This window comes from Eretmochelys imbricata, chromosome 6 (genome assembly GCF_965152235.1).
Source record: "Eretmochelys imbricata isolate rEreImb1 chromosome 6, rEreImb1.hap1, whole genome shotgun sequence".
Lineage (NCBI taxonomy): Eukaryota > Metazoa > Chordata > Testudines > Cheloniidae > Eretmochelys > Eretmochelys imbricata.
The window spans coordinates 105,617,607-105,633,287 of record NC_135577.1 but is presented as its reverse complement, the minus strand read 5'-3'; the positions used below and the strand labels follow the sequence as shown (position 1 = coordinate 105,633,287).

Genomic DNA, 15,681 nt, shown 5'->3' with positions numbered 1-15,681 from the left:
TTTCGCTCACCTCAGAGGCTCACTGTGACCCTCCACATAACCCTTCTTTTTCTAGGGACAAGGGTCACAGTCTACTGAGCCATTTTCATCATAAGCCAGCAAGGGAGGTGAGGAGAAGTTATCCTTCCTTGCACAGTCTCTGTTGTCTCCCAGTCTCAGTGATTAATCAGGGGACAAAGGTGTGGGGGGGAGCCTGGGCCCACCCTATACTCCGGGCTCCAGCCCAGGGACCCTAATGGTATCAGCTATGGTGGCTGACCTTTTAGAAACATGACATGTACAATTCCCTGGGCTACTTCCCCCACAGCAGCCCTCACTTCCTCAAGCTCCACTTCACCCTTACCTCAGGGTCTTCTTCCTTGTGCCTGATATGGTGTGTACTACTCAGCCTCTCCAACAGCACAACTTCCTCCCACAGCTCCTGACATCCACTCCCACCTGAGTGGCTGGGAGGCTTTTAACTAGTTTCAGCCAGCCTCTGATTGGCTTCAGGTGTCCCAATCAACCTAGCCTTCTCCCTGCCTTCTGGAAAGTTCTTAATTGGCCCCAGGTGTCTTAATTGACCTGGAGCAGCTTCCATTTCACTTAACCTGGCACCAGGGATTTGTTTAGCCTGGAGCTAATATATCTATCTCCCACTACTTTTCTATAGCCATCTGGCCTTGCCCCATCACAATATCCATGCCAAAATTGTGATCAATCTTTTATTAATCCAGATTTGTATAAATAAATTCACTAATACTAACCAACTGTGTCTGATGCATTTTGTAGATTAATAGAAATGTGGATTATTGTGCAGGGCAGCTGCTTATTTGCTCATAGTGTCAAGTGGACACTGAGAAAATAATATAACTATAGTTATATCGAGTGCTCTTTTTTCTCTTTCTGCCTAGAGTTTGGTAACTCAACATAAAGACTTTGATGCAGGCTTTGTGTGTCTGCAGAAGAAGTTATCTGCTATCAGAGCCAAAGTAGATCTAGAGAATGAACCACAACCTGACCATTCAGGTAAAGAAAGACAACTCCAGAGACTACAGGTATGTTACAGTGATTGTTATCTATGCTACCTGCATGTTAATCATGCTCACATTGGCAGATGGCCTGATTGATTTATTTTCCTTCTAGGCAAAATGTATAATTTATTTATGTCAGAAGTACCGGGGGGCGAGGAGAAGCCTTTACTTGACTTGTCACACAAGTAATTATCTGATTCTAGAAAGATGTTTGTTCTATGATAAATTTATACAATCTGGTTCTGATCTCACAGTGGTGAGAATCAGGGTTGGGAACTGGGATTTTTCCTGTAGTGCCAGGAGAAATGAACAACACAGCTGGGTCAACCTAACTTTTTAGTGTAGACCCTGGGCTCGGTGACAGCAAAATCAAGTCCTTAAATTGCTGCTATTTTGGAGCTGTTGCACCATTGTGATGCTTTAATTAGCCTACTAGCAGTAAGCATGCTATCACTTGACTTCTTTGTAATCAGCTGCTAATGTATCAGAACGCCTGCTGGCTTCTTTTGTAAATTTTCAGTTCTGGGCATCAAAAACTAAATTGCTTAAAATTTATTTTTCTTTAACACATCTCATGCTGTCAAATGGACCCAACTGCAGAATCAATGTTCTGACCTGTCTTGTAGGCCAAATGATATTCAGTACATAAGTAGCCAATGTACAGTATTCCCTTTTCTCTACAGATGATCCAAGAAGAATTGGCAGAGTTTATAGTTCAAATGGAAGAGCTGCAGAATCTAGTTCACTCTAATCCCACAGATTTACCCCAGATGGGATTACCCCACAGAGATAAAATGAACCAGCTTTCATCTGACTATCAGACACTGAAGAGATCTCTGGAGGTAACTCATCATTTAGTGAAGAATTTAAAGTGGCAGCTGTGAAAATTATCCTTTCACGTTATCATAATGTCTGCTTTCAACCGCTGACATTTTCCGCAAGCGGAAGGCAGGGGCTGAGTTCTTATGGCCTTGATAAATCTTTAAACATTCCCCAGTTTTCTCTATTTTAATCTTCCTCCCCCTACATTGTGACCACCATCCTACCAACTGAGACTACACGTAGATGTAAATATTTTGGTTGTGGGAGCGGGGAATTTTTACCTATATAGTTATAAAGGTACAGCCCCTAGAGTGGATGCAGTTAAACCATACTGCTCTAAAGCACCTTTATGCCAGTATGTTTCCCTTTCTGTATGGGAATAGGTTATACCAGAATAAGAACCTTTATACCAATATAAATGTGTCCACACTAGTGGGGGTTGTACAACTTTATACCAGTATAATTAAACAATACAACTTTTGTGTTCAGACAAGTCATGACGAGTGGATAGACTCCCTTTTAGAGTCTATAAACACTACTCCTTGTTTGGTTTGGAAAGTCTCAATTGTGTAGTGTAAGGCTCCCCACCCCGGGGGGCTGAATCCATTGCCGAGTGTCCAGATCTTTTTGGCTTGGGCTCATGCAATGTTCTTGGGATTTGCTGCATCGGGCATTTAGTACTGGGTCCTCTGGAAGGTTTATCAGAGAGGCTTTTATAAGACCTAAAAGTTAACGAATCAAACCCACTGCAGTTACATCAAGGACTGATTTAACCTAAAGCGGGGGGTTCTCAATCTTTTTCTTGCTGAGGCCCACCTCAGCATGCTATAGAAACACCAGGGCCTGGCAAGGGAGGAGGGGGGAGCGCAGGGTTCTGGGGTGGGAGGGAGGGGTCACGGACCCTTGAGCATAGGCATAGTTTTACTTCTATTGAGGCGGGGGAAGCAAGGGCTGGCTGAACTCGAGCCAGCCCCGCACAGCAGGTTCCAGGGAGGGAGCGCCACCTCTACCCCCTGACTCACTCAGGAGGCCATCCAGCCTGTGTGGGCCGTGGGGGGATGCAACCAAAAAATCTAACTCAAAGTGGGGACTCAGTTCAAAAAGTTTGAAAACAGCTCAGGGTGCAGGCAGGGGAGTAGCTCAGGGTGCAGGCAGGGGGTAGCTAGGGACTGTGTGCAAGCGGGGATTAGCTCAGGGTACGGGCAGGTGGTAGCTAGGGGCTGTGTGCGGGCAGCGGGGGTAGCTCAGAGTGGAGGCAGAAGGTAGCTGGGGGTGTGTGTATAGGTTGGGGGGGACTCCCAGTGCGGCTCCGAGCTTCAGGGGTGGGTGCTGGGGCTCCCGGCTTCAGCGCCGCACCACTCCCAGCTGGGGTGGGGGAAGAGGGGCAGGGGCCGCCGGCTTCAGCCCCACACTGCTCCCAGCTGGGGGGCGGGGTCGGAAAGGGGCGCCGGCTTCAGTCCGGCACCCTCCCGGCTGCGGGGCAGGCTGGGGTGCCAATTTTAGTCCCACGCCACTCCCAGCTTCAGCACTGGGGCTCGGGGCATCGGGTTTCAGCTGCAGGGCTTCACAGCCCCGTGAAAGGGCTCACAGACTGCCAGCGGGCCACAGATCCCCAGTTGAGAACTGCTGACCTAAAGTATTTTGTTGCTTGTAAAAACAGGGATAAAAATCTTCCCTTCCAAAACAAACTGCACTCATGTAAAATTCTCTTGGTTTGCTATGTCACTAAAAAAATTATTCGTCATAAAATTTGACCCTAATATGCTAGGGAATTCTAGTTTTTAATCACAAATAGTAAACAAATATATCACTGAAATAGTATTTTTCCAGGTAAAAGTACCATATGGCAGATCTCTTTCTATTATATCTAGAGTGATTTCACATGCAAAGAGGGGAGGAGGAAGTACTTAGTTCAGATACTAAAATATAGGATTTTTGAGTCATCTGTGAAGAGGGAAACTATTCTAATACATAATGCCCCACCATGTGGCTAAGCTCAGATCTGCAGGCACTTGTCGATATCCAGTTAGGAAGTGCATTCCATGTCATGGTACTAAACAGCTAGGAGTTTCTGCCTGTCATCCGTATTATCATTTCATTTCTTTGTGTTTCTATAGCACTCGTCGCCATAGTCTCTCTAGCGAAATCTGCTGTCTCTTTGTGTTCTATCACTGTTGTGTTTTTGTCACTCCTGGTATTTTTAGATCATCCTGGCACGGACCGAGAAACACATTCAGGAGCATTGGACGTTCAATAATAAACTGTCAGACCTTCAGGGGTGGATCACAATGACTGAACAGAAGTTGGAATCCTATCAGGATGCCAGGGGGGAAAGGAACACAGAGAGCAGAGTCGCAGATTTGGAGGTGAGGACCACATCTTGGCGTATGGTGTCATCATCCATTTGCTTTTGTGATCCATGCTGCAGGTAGTTGTTCAGGGGAAGTGGTGTGTTCCCCTGGGCTCCATATCTATTTGCATTTGCCATGTATGGGCCGTGGGGGGATGCAACCAAAAAATATAACTCAAAGTGAGGACTCAGTTCAAAAAGTTTGAAAACAGTTCAGGGTGCAGGCAGGGGAGTAGCTCAGGGTGCAGGCAGGGGGTAGCTAGGGACTGTGTGGAAGCAGGGATTAGCTCAGGGTTAGGCCCTACTGCCTAGCTGGACTGGTCTATGATGAGTGCATGATGGTTTGTGGGTGGTTGGGGCAAAAGAAGGATAAGCTTCTGTTGAAATGTCTGGGGCATCATTAAAGGAAAATCCAGTCTTGAAAGTGAATTCCTCCTGGCAGGATGGTTTCTCCAGACACACAGCAGTGTAGCATTAAATGGTGCGTTACTCTATGGGTTTATCCTACGTTGCATTTTTTGTGCCAAAGGGAAAATGTCCCCGTTCCCACGGTTGCTCAGTTTTATCTCTATGGAAGTACTTTGGGGTCAGATTCACTCATTCTGGTGACTTACACTTCCTGTGCTATCCTGGGCTGATTGGCCCTTGAGCAGGAAGCAGCAGCTTTAATTTCCATTGGGGGGCTCCAGAGAAGCCCCACAGTGTTACCCTTGCATCAGGGACGTTCTAGATACACCTCTTCCCTAATCCCATGCTACCCACTTCTTGAACTTTCCTGGATTCCTGCAGGAACCCCTCGCAGATCCTGCTGCTGGGAACCCATAACTTGTGTAGTGCCAAGAGAAACGAGCATAATCCTGGGCTGAACATAGCCCTTCATTTGACACAGTTATCATGCATTGTGGTAAAGCTTCAGAAATAGCAGCGACCCCTGAAAGTGACTGTGAGTGCTGTGAATTTCAGGGGCTGCTAGCTGAATTCCCGGATAAGGAGATCCAGCTGCACCTTGTTGGGGCTCATGGCCAGCTGGTGATTGAGAGTTCTTCTCCAGAGGGGGCAGCACATGTCCATACTGAAATGAACCAGCTGACAGAGTCATTGAGGTCACTCAAAAAAATGACAACCAGGTAAGTGTTCATATGTCTTTCCCTTGTCCCTTCGAGGGGAATTCTCTCTGCTGCTCTATAACCAGCCCTGCAAATGCTAAGCCTGAAGGAGTATTGAAAGTTAGGGGCTGTGCTTGATTCTCTTTTGCCTGCAGTGGAGTTACTTCTGATTTATGCTGGTGTAAGAAGGAGGAAACTCAGGCCAACTGTGTCTATGTCCTGCACAATACCTCCTCTGAGACTTCAGCCAGGATATTGTGGTCTGTGAGCAGACACTCTACCAGGCAAATCTCCCTTAGGCCTGAGCCATTAGGAGCTTTGCAGTACCTGAGTCAGGAGATAAGGCTTTGAATGAGAGTGTTGCAGATGTGAACAGAGAGAAAAGTCTGGATCTTGGAGAGGTTATGGAGGAGGAAGGGGAGGCAAAACTTGGATATTGCCTGCATGTGTGGGGCTAGGGAGAGAGCAGACTCAGAGGCGCCTCTGGGTTTAGAGACCAGAGGGGCTGGGAGGGTGACATTGTTAGTGATGACAAAGAAGAGGACTTAGGTGGGGGGAGCTGAGATGCTCACCCAAGCACGGTGATAGCATGTCTAGGTTAGTTATCATGATCAGCCACCCCAAACTGACAGTCTCTACCTCCCTTGTATCCTTCAAGTGTTAGTAGGAGATAATGAGGCTCTTGAGCTGTGCCTCTTGCAGCCACAGCAAACCAGCTGTAATGGGGGGTGACAGTTTCACACAGTTTTGTGTTGAAACCTCATTAGATTTCAGAGCATGGCTCCCAAGGATAAACAATTCAAATGAAAGCCGTTCAGAAACAAGCCAAGTCAAACACACACACACAGAGCTCATTCTTTAATTAGGTCTTGCCAGCAGCTAAGTGTCACTTTGGAAGACATTCTTACCCCTACCATTACCAGATGCCTTGGCTGTTACCTGTCAAGGAATGCTGCTTAATTAGAGCCACACATTCCTTCTCCATCTCCGGTGTGAGCTCTTGGGTTCCTTTACAAGTGGTTTGTCTGGATTACCAGGTGCTTGGGAGGAATTCTATGGCTCTCATGATTTCTGTGGATGTCCTGGATTTTTGTTGAGAAATACACAAAGAATTAACAGGTTGCTCACATGCTTCTGATGATGTTTTTTGTTTTTTTGTTTTTAGAGCACTCTCAATTATTTTCATTTTGGAATTTGTTTAGAACTGGTCCCCTCCCCCTGCCTTTTTTCCCCACAAGCATCAGGCTTCTCAGAGGTTCGACGTGTCCAAACTATGTGGTCCTGACCTCCTCCACCAACCACACATTAGCTCTCTCAAATGGCTCTCTCCAAATGAGACAAAAGTGCTTCTATCCATTAATGACAATTTCTGGTTTATTTTCCACTCAGCATAAAAAGATCTTTCACATTGTGCCTAACCTCACTTTAGCTCTGTGATGGGTTAGACCCCGCTTTCTGGGATGCCACCTGATGTACTGGGATTTCACTGAGCCTGCCTGCTCCAGTAGCCTTGGCTCCCTCTCCCTGTTTTGCTGAATTAGGCTTACTGGCCTCTGGCAACACGCACGCTCACACCAGCTGTAGAATCACACACAGTCCGCAAACAGCACTCTCTGAGAAGACTCAGCTAGGAAATCGCCCAGCACTCAAGTGCAGCTCCCCTCTGGAAAGTCTACCCAAAATAATATTGTCTTGCGCAGTAGAGAGATCTATACAACGTAAGCTCATAAATTCGCCCCCTCCCTCCATGTGGAGGAAGATGTTCACAACTTCTTGCACCGCCACCCCAGTTAGAAATTGCATGAACTGGGCTTAATAATAATAAAAAATAAGTTAATTAACTATAAAAAGCAGATTTTAAGTGATTATAAAGGATAGCAAACAGAACAAGGCAGGTTACTAAACAAATAAAACAAAACACGCATACATACTAAGCTGAAGATCTTAAAGAGACTGGTTTCAAGAAATAATTTCTCACCCTAAATGTTGTTTTAGGTAAGTTGCAGACTTTCTATAGCTTAGAGTTCTGGTTATTTCTCTTTACAGACTAGACTCCTGTCTTAGTCTGGACTCAGCCCTTGCCTTTCCTACCGCAGAGTCGCTTTGTCTCTTCAGGTACTTTCAGTCGTCTTTCTTCTTGGGCAGGAAGGCAATGGAAAAGTCTTGTTTGCCTTACCCCCCCCCAACCTTAAGTAAAATTTACATATAGCGGGAATCTTTTGTTTCCCAGTCTTGACCTCCCTGTCCTTTTAGTGGAAAATTACTAGAAGTCCAAGATGATGTTTAGTACCAGGTGACAGGACCAACTGACCTAGTACCGTCAGCCTCTCAGGAAGGAGAGAGATTAGTATCTTCAAAGTCTTATTGTTTCTTCCTAATGGCCCATCAAGGCTGATGGCCTGTTGTCTGGTGGGTGTCTCCCAAATACAAACACATAGTTGTAATTGTTACATAGTCTATATTCCTAACTTTAGATACAGAAATGATAAATGCATACAAATTGGATAATCACATTCAGTAAATCATAACCTTTCCAATGATAACTTACAAGATCCATTTTGCATAAAATATATCTCAGTTATGCCATATCCATGTCATAAGCATATTTCCATAAAGAATATGGGGTGTAATGTCACAAGCTCCCTCCGGCTTTCACTCAGCCCTGACCTAGAACTCCAAGCTTGTCTTTCTGCATGTTCTCTCCCTCCCACCCAAACAGTCTTGGCTCTGCCAGTGCTACTGTCTAACACCGCCTTTGTTTCCTTCTCCTTTTTCTACCTTCATGCCTTCTTTCACACTTCTCCTCCCCTCCTCCACACCTAGAGTGCCTTTCCGGAACCCTTTAACCTGGCTACCACCACTTCCTCATTCAGATCCCACCTCTGCCGTGGCACCTCTGAGAATTAAGCTAATAAAAATTATATTAAGAAATCCATATTTAGCAAAACCACCGAGATGTATCTGTGATCCTTTCCCTACTGCTCCCCTTACTCCATTTTTGTTTATGACCATCACTACTTGTGTTATGTCCACACTGAGAGTGGGCTCCCATCAGGCCAGGGGCTGTGTAGTTATCTGTTTGAATGCAGTTAGTGCACTGTCTGGCTGGGTGCTCAATAAATAAAATAACCCACCAATAACAATGAATAGCTTTCCTGCCTCTATGCTTTCCTGTATCTGCAATGCCTCTTCTGCAGTGCAATCCCATCCCTCGGTCCATTGTATTCCCCTGTTTTAAAGCGCATTTCTTCTCTCATTGGCTTGATGATCTTCCCAGACGCAACAACCCTTTTGGCTTACTCTGAAGCCTCTAATAATAAACTAATTATCTTCAAGTCCTGCCTGCTACTGCTCCGTAGTAAGGCTTGTTAAAATCTCTAACTACTGCTGACTCGCTAGGGAGCTCAGTGCAACCCGCCCTTGATGTTCTGAGGCATTTCTTTCATTCATCATTTTTCAGGCTGTTGCATGTTCTTCTCTTGTCCAATCTTCTGTTGGCTGCTTCACCCCTTCCCCTTGCCCCCCCCCCCTTCTTTTAAAATGAGCTGTTCTGTTACTGGTATGTCTTCACTGCAGAGGTAACTCTAGTGGTCTTCACTTGAGTTATTTCTCTCATGTTCACCGAGCTCAAGTGAGAGCAGCTGCACTGCAAAATAACACTTGAGTTTTGTGTCTGCATTGCACTCACTTGTGTGGCACTGAGAGTTCTGAGGACACGTCCCATGGTCATGCCATGAATTCTTTCACTGTGCATTGTGAGAGAGAAGGCCGTAGCTATGCTGCTGTAGCAGCTGTGGTGTAGACATGGCCTTAGCATCTCTGTGCCTCGTTCCCCAACTGTAAAATGGGGATAATAATCCCTACCTCCCAAGGATGCTGTGAGGCTAAATACATCATAGCTTGTGAGTCAGTCAGATATTCCCCTAATGGGAGCCATATAAGCAACTTAGTTAGAGCACTCTGCCTGCACCATGCTTGCAGTCCCGTAGGCGTGGGAATGAGGGATATGTTTGGGAGCCAAATGCTGATCCCCGGTGGCATTTCATTATCTGCACTTTGCTAACTGGAGACCTTGACAATAAAATGACAGCCTCATTGGGCATAGATTACATATTCTAGCCATGTTAATTATGTGAGCTTTCTGGATGTACATAAGTACAGCACTATATTAAATCTATAGACAATACCGGCAGACCTTGATATTAACTGTTTAGAATGTTTTAGATTGGCAAAGCGTAGTTATGCACCAAGAAACACTCCTGATATGGAGCCTTAGAGGAAAGGATACTTAAAGAGGCAGAGCCTAAAATTATAGATGGGCCTGAACCAAACCCCAACAGCCACGCGCTCCCAAACTGAGAAAGTTTGGATCCAGCTCAGGCCCATCTCTGTGTGGTAGGGGAAGATGAGGAATGGAAGGGCTAAAGAGTTGCCAGCAACTTTTAAAAAAAAATCACCCTCTTTTCCAAAAATATTGTACTGTTAGTCATTTTAGGTATTAACTGTAACTCAGACAATAGAGGGGGAAAGGTTTCTCATGTTGTTTAATAAATGTATTTTGACAGTGCTTTGTGTGTTGTTAATTTCACTTGTTCCCATGTGTAGTATTTCCACACTACAATAATGGAGAGAAAATATTTTTTAAATATGAAAATGAGATTGTAAAACCCACAAAAGCTGGAATGGAAATTCAGGCTCAAGCATAGAACCTGAAATTACCTTTAACGTTCCTTTTTTAAAGAGCCTAGATTTCAAGTTGACAGTATCCCTTTCAGGGACTAGCCCACAGTCATGCAGGAAGTCTGCGGCAGACAGGAATAGCACCCAGATCAGCTGACTCCTGCTGTTGTGCCTTAACCGCAAGACCATCCTTCTCGTCAACTGTACTTTTCCAAGGGGCCACTTCTGGAACTGGATCTTAATGTTTTGCAACATTCTAAGCAGAGCTAATATTCTTTCCTACCTATCTATACTAATCGTATTTATAGCAGCATTCACTATAGTACCTACTGCTGTTCGGATTTGCTGGTCCTCGCTGAACATCAAACACAGTACTATGCATGCGTATGTGCCCGTATTCACGCAAAAATAACCTGCACCAACGTGTACAGTGTGGAGCTACATTTACATGATTCGGGTTACTGGTGATGCTCCAGTGATTCCTTGCTGCCAGGAAAGCCTCTTGGTACCCTAATCAGCTAGACATGACCCCAATAGAGTGAGGAGTCACCAGAACTGCTACATGGGACAGCAGTGGTTTGAGTCCCATGCTTTTTCATTTGCTTGAAGCACTGTAGAGACAAGGGGGCTCAAGATGGTACAAGGAGGGAGCAAGTCAAGGAAATCAACAGACAGGCTGAAGTATTAGATCCTATCAGTGGTGTTGCTTGTGCAGAGAAGAGTGTTGTTCTGATAACTTTCTTTAAAGAGCTACAAGTCAGTGCTAGCACTGAGTACTACTAATACTTTGTGACACGGCTGATTTGTTACTTGTTCTTACTTTATTAATAGTAAGAAAATAATTGTGATAATATTTCTAAGCATAGATATGTTGGTTTGGTTCCCCACCCCTTCCCCCCATTCCATGGATGTATCAGTTGTCAGGTGCATCACTGCATTGACTTCTCTGATTTTGTATTTTGAAGCCTTCTCAGCAGCATGCAGCCAAATACAACAGTGGTTGATACGAGGAAGAGTATAACCATCGTGGGTAATACACGGACGACTGGGTTTGCCTTCGGCTCTTCAGAGGTAACTCTCAAGCGCTCCCAGGTGAGAGAAGCAATCTGTATCAGCGTTCCTTAATAACTTTACAAAGCCCATTTCCCCTGGGCTCTGTCTGATACCGTATGTAAAACTCTCCAATTTGCAAAGTCCAGCAAACATCTGAAATGTGGGGTTCAAGGCTCTGATCCTTACTGGGTCATTAGAAAGCACATCTGACATCTTCAATTTGGAAAGATTGATGTAGGAGCATAGCTTCATGACTCCCATACAAATCAGTGGAAGTCACTCAGCCAAACTCACATGTACTGTTTTGGATATGAAACGGTATGTGTTATAGTAGATACCCTTGTAAATAGTACCATTATGCCAGGCAGAGAGTTAGAAAAAAACACATTGAGCCTTCTGTGTTTTGCTAAATTCCTCATTCCACTGTCAAATTTTAGTAGCGCAAAACCAGGGCCAGATTCCCAGATGGTGTAAATCAGCATAGCTCTAGTGCAGATGGTTTACGCCAGCTGAGGACTTGGCCCGACATCGCCTTCCTGTGACCAGTTAATTATAACTTGAATCACAGATGGATGGTGCCTCCTCCTCCATTTCCAATTATTTTGTCCTTCTACATGCATAACTCCTATGAAAATCATAGGGGATTTTGTCTACATAGGAAATCCAGACCTAAAGTTCTTCCTTATATTGAGAGCCTGTGGGACTCGAGACTTCAGTGGAAGGTGAGGGTGCACAGCACCTCTCAGGAGGAACTCAGCACTTTGTAGAATTGGCCTCAGTTAAGATGAGACAGGAGAGACCAGACCTGGACCCTGGTGATGCCCCACTGGAGTCAATGGGAATTCAGCAGGAACATGATCAGGCTGTTGGTGACTGAAGGCAGTAATAATAAAGTCTGTTTCCTTTTTTATAAATTCCTTTTTGGGTTTTGTTCTGTGACTCAGGCAAATGTGAGCAAAGAGGAAGAGAACAGTCACCTCCTTAAACTCATGAAGGACTTTGAACAGTGGTTACATGTAGAAAATGCCAAACTGAGCAAGATTCTTGTCACGAAACCCTCCAGTTGTGAAGAAGTTAAAGCAATACAGAGCAAGCTGAAGGTTGGTTTTCAAACACTAATTTTCTGAGTGTAGGGAATTATGTTGGGAGATTAACTTAAGAATGGCCATCCTGGGTAATATCAATGGTCTATCTATCTTAGTATCCAGTCTTCTCACAGTGGCCAGTGCCAGATGCTTCAGAGGGAATGAACAGAACTGGGCAATTATCAAGAGATCCATCACCTGTCATCCAGTCCCAACTTCTGGTATTCAGAGGTTTATGGACACGGGCAGCATGGGGTTCCATCCCTGAGTATCTTAGCTAATGGGCATTAATGGACCTATCCTCCATGAACTTATCTAATTATTTTTTAACCTAGTTATACCTTTGGTCTTCACAAGATCCCCTGGCAGCAAGTTCCACAGGTAGACTGTGTGCTGTGGGAAGAAGTACTTTTTTATGTTTGTTTTAAACCTGCTGCCTATTAATTTCATTGGGTGACCCCTAGTTCTTGTGTTATATGAAGGGGTAAATAACACTTCCCTATTCACTTTCACCACACATTCATGATTTTATAGACCTCTATCATGTCCTCCCTCAGTCATCTCTTTTCTAAGATGAGCAGTCCCAGTCTTTTTAATCTCTCCTCATAGGGAATTTGTTCCATACCCCTGATCACTTTTGTTGCCCTTCTCTGTATTTTGTTCCAATTCTAATATCTTTTGTGAGATGGGGCAACCAGAACTGCATTCAGTATTCAAAGGATGGTCATACCATGAATTTATACAGTGGCATTATGATATTTTCTGACTTCTATTATCTATCCCTTTCCTAATGGTTCCTAACATTGTGTTAACTTTTTTGACAACCACTGCACATTGAGTTGATGTTTTCGGAGAAGTAACCACAGTGACTCCAAGATCTCTTTCTTGAGTGGTAACAGCTAATTGAGACCCCATTATTTTGTATGTATAGTTGGGATTATCTTTTCCAGTGTTCATTATATTGCGCTTGTCAGCATTGAATTTCATCTTTCTATTTTGTTGCCCAGTCTCCCAGTTTAGTGAGATCCCTTTGGAACTCTTTGCAGTCAGCTATGAACTTAACTGTCTTCAGTAATTTAGTATCTGCAGATTTTGCCTGACCCTTTTACAGACATAGGTGCTGCAGCATGCCCTGACTTGAAGTGGCTTTCGTTATATAGAGGGTTTAGAGTTTGGTTCAATGGCTCTCGGAACCCCCGCTATAAAAATTGTTCCAGAACTCCTGTTTACAGATCATTTATGAATATGTTGTACTGTGCACAAATCCTGGAGGGATCTCACTGTTTACTGCATTCCATTTGAAAAGTGACCATTTATTCTTACCATTTGTTTCCTGTCTTTTAACCAGTTACTGGTACTTGAGTGGACCTTCCCTCTTATCCCATGACTCCTTACTTTGCTTAAGACTCTTTCGTGAGGGACCTTGTCAAAGACTTTCTGAAAGTCCAAGTACACTATATCCAGTGGATCACCTTTCTCCACATGTTTGACCTCCTCAAAGAAATCTAATAGATTGGTGAGGCATGATTTCCCTTTACAAAAGCTGTGTTGACTCTTTCCTAACATATTGTCTTCATGTATGTGTCTGATCATTCTGTTCTTTTCTATAGTTTCAACCAGTCTGCCTGGTACTGAAATTGGGTTTAGCAGCCTGTAATTGCCAGGATCACCTCTGGTGTCTTTTTAAAAAATAACTATCTGCCAGTCATCTGATACAGAGGCTGATTTAAGCAAAAAATTATATATTTCAGATAGTAATTCTGCAATTTCATATTTGAGTTCCTTCATAACTTTTGGGTGAACACCATCTGGTCTTGATGACATATTACTGTTTAATTTATGAGTTCTAAAACTTTCTCTATTCACACCTCAGTCTGGGGTAGTTCCTCAGACTTGTCACCTAAACAGAATAGCTCACGTGTGGGAATCTCTCTCACATTTAACTTCAAAAAGGGGAACTGCACAAAAGCAAGGAAGCTAGTTAAATGGAAATTAAAAGGAACAGTCACAAGAGTGAAATGCCTGCAAGCTACATTGAAACTATTTTAAAACACCATAATAGAGGCTCAAACTACCGATTCAAATAATTAATTCAGCTTCTGTGTGATGACTTTGTCTTTCTTGATGCTCCTTTAGCACCTCGATCATCCGTTGACATGCTTCCTGCTTCTGATGTAGTTTAAAAATTTTGCTGTTAGTTTCTGTGTCTTTTGCTGGTTGCTCTTCAAATTCTTTTTTGGCTTGCCTAATTATATTTTTACACTTGACATGCGTATACTCTTTATGCTCTTTATTGTCCTGTCTATTTGCCTCGAATTTTTGAAGGATGCCCTTTTGCCTCTCACCTCTGTTTTAGTCTACTGTTTAGCACAGTACTCCTTTTCTTTTTGCGAATACAGACTAACACGGCTGTTACTCTGAAACCTGTTTAGCAATGGTGGCATTTGTTTGGTCCTCTTTCTATTTTTTTTCATGTGGGGTTTACATGTAGTTTGAGCCTCTATTATGGTGTTTTAAAATAGTTTCCATGTAGCTTATAGGCATTTCACTCTTGTGATTGTTCCTTTTAATTTCCGTTTAACTAGCGTCCTCGTTTTTGTGTAGTCCCCCTTTTTGAAGTTAAATGCTACAGTGGTAGGTTTCTTTTGTATTTTGCCCTTTACAAGGATGTTAAGTTTAAGTATATTATTGTTGATTTTACTGAGTGGTTCAGCTATGTTCACCTCTTGGACCAGATCCTATGCACCACTTAGGACTAATTCAACAATTGCCTCTCCCCTTGTGGGTTCCAGGACTAGCTGCTACAAGAAGCAGTCATTAATGGTGCCTAGAAATTTTATCTGTGAATCCTGTCTTGAGGTGACATGTACGCAGTCAATATAGGGATAGTTGAAATCCCCCATAATTATTGGGCTATCTGTTTTTGTAGCCTCTCTAATCTCCCTGAGCATTTCACAGTCACCACCATCCTGGTCAGTTAGTCAGTAGTATATTCCTACTGCTAAACTCTTGTTAATCAAGCTTCGAATTTCTAAGGTACCATTTTCTAAGATACAGTTTGATTCATTTAAGATTTGTACTATATTTGTCTCTATGCTTTCTTTCACATATAGTATCACTCTCCTACCAGTACTACCTATTCTGTCTTTCCTATATATTTTGTACTCTGGTATTACCATGTCCCATTGATTATCATTGTTCTACCAAGTTTCTGTGATGTCTTTCATATCAGTATCTTCATTTAATGCCAGTCACTCAAGTTCTCCCATTTTAGTATTTAGACTTATAGCATTTGTATACAAACACTTATAAAGTTTGTCAATATTTAGTTGTCTGCCTTCATGTGATTCAATTGAATGGGACTCTTTTTCATTTGACTGTTTTTCTTCAGTTCCTACCTCTACTTTATCACTTTCTATCCTCTCCTCTTTACTAGGATATAGAAGTATGCTCTTTAATCAATCCTCTCCTAAGGATTGTATTGCCTGTCCTCTGTCTGAACTGTGTGCTTCTCCACAGCTTTCAGCTGTCCCCCATCTCTTAGTTTAAAAACTCCTCTATGATCTTTTTAA

At 43.5% G+C, this 15,681-nt stretch overlaps 1 protein-coding gene across 2 annotated transcripts in view; it reads left to right on the top strand.

The window, feature by feature from the left end:
- SYNE3 (spectrin repeat containing nuclear envelope family member 3) overlaps positions 1-15,681 on the top strand; it is an 84,934-nt gene that overhangs the window by 49,757 nt on the left and 19,496 nt on the right. For both annotated transcript variants that reach the window (XM_077819327.1, XM_077819328.1), the window contains exons 10-15: positions 894-1,037; positions 1,697-1,855; positions 4,040-4,201; positions 5,149-5,312; positions 10,937-11,063; positions 11,969-12,124. In XM_077819327.1, the coding sequence (XP_077675453.1) occupies positions 894-1,037; positions 1,697-1,855; positions 4,040-4,201; positions 5,149-5,312; positions 10,937-11,063; positions 11,969-12,124 (912 nt within the window). The remainder of the gene's footprint in view (positions 1-893; positions 1,038-1,696; positions 1,856-4,039; positions 4,202-5,148; positions 5,313-10,936; positions 11,064-11,968; positions 12,125-15,681) is intronic.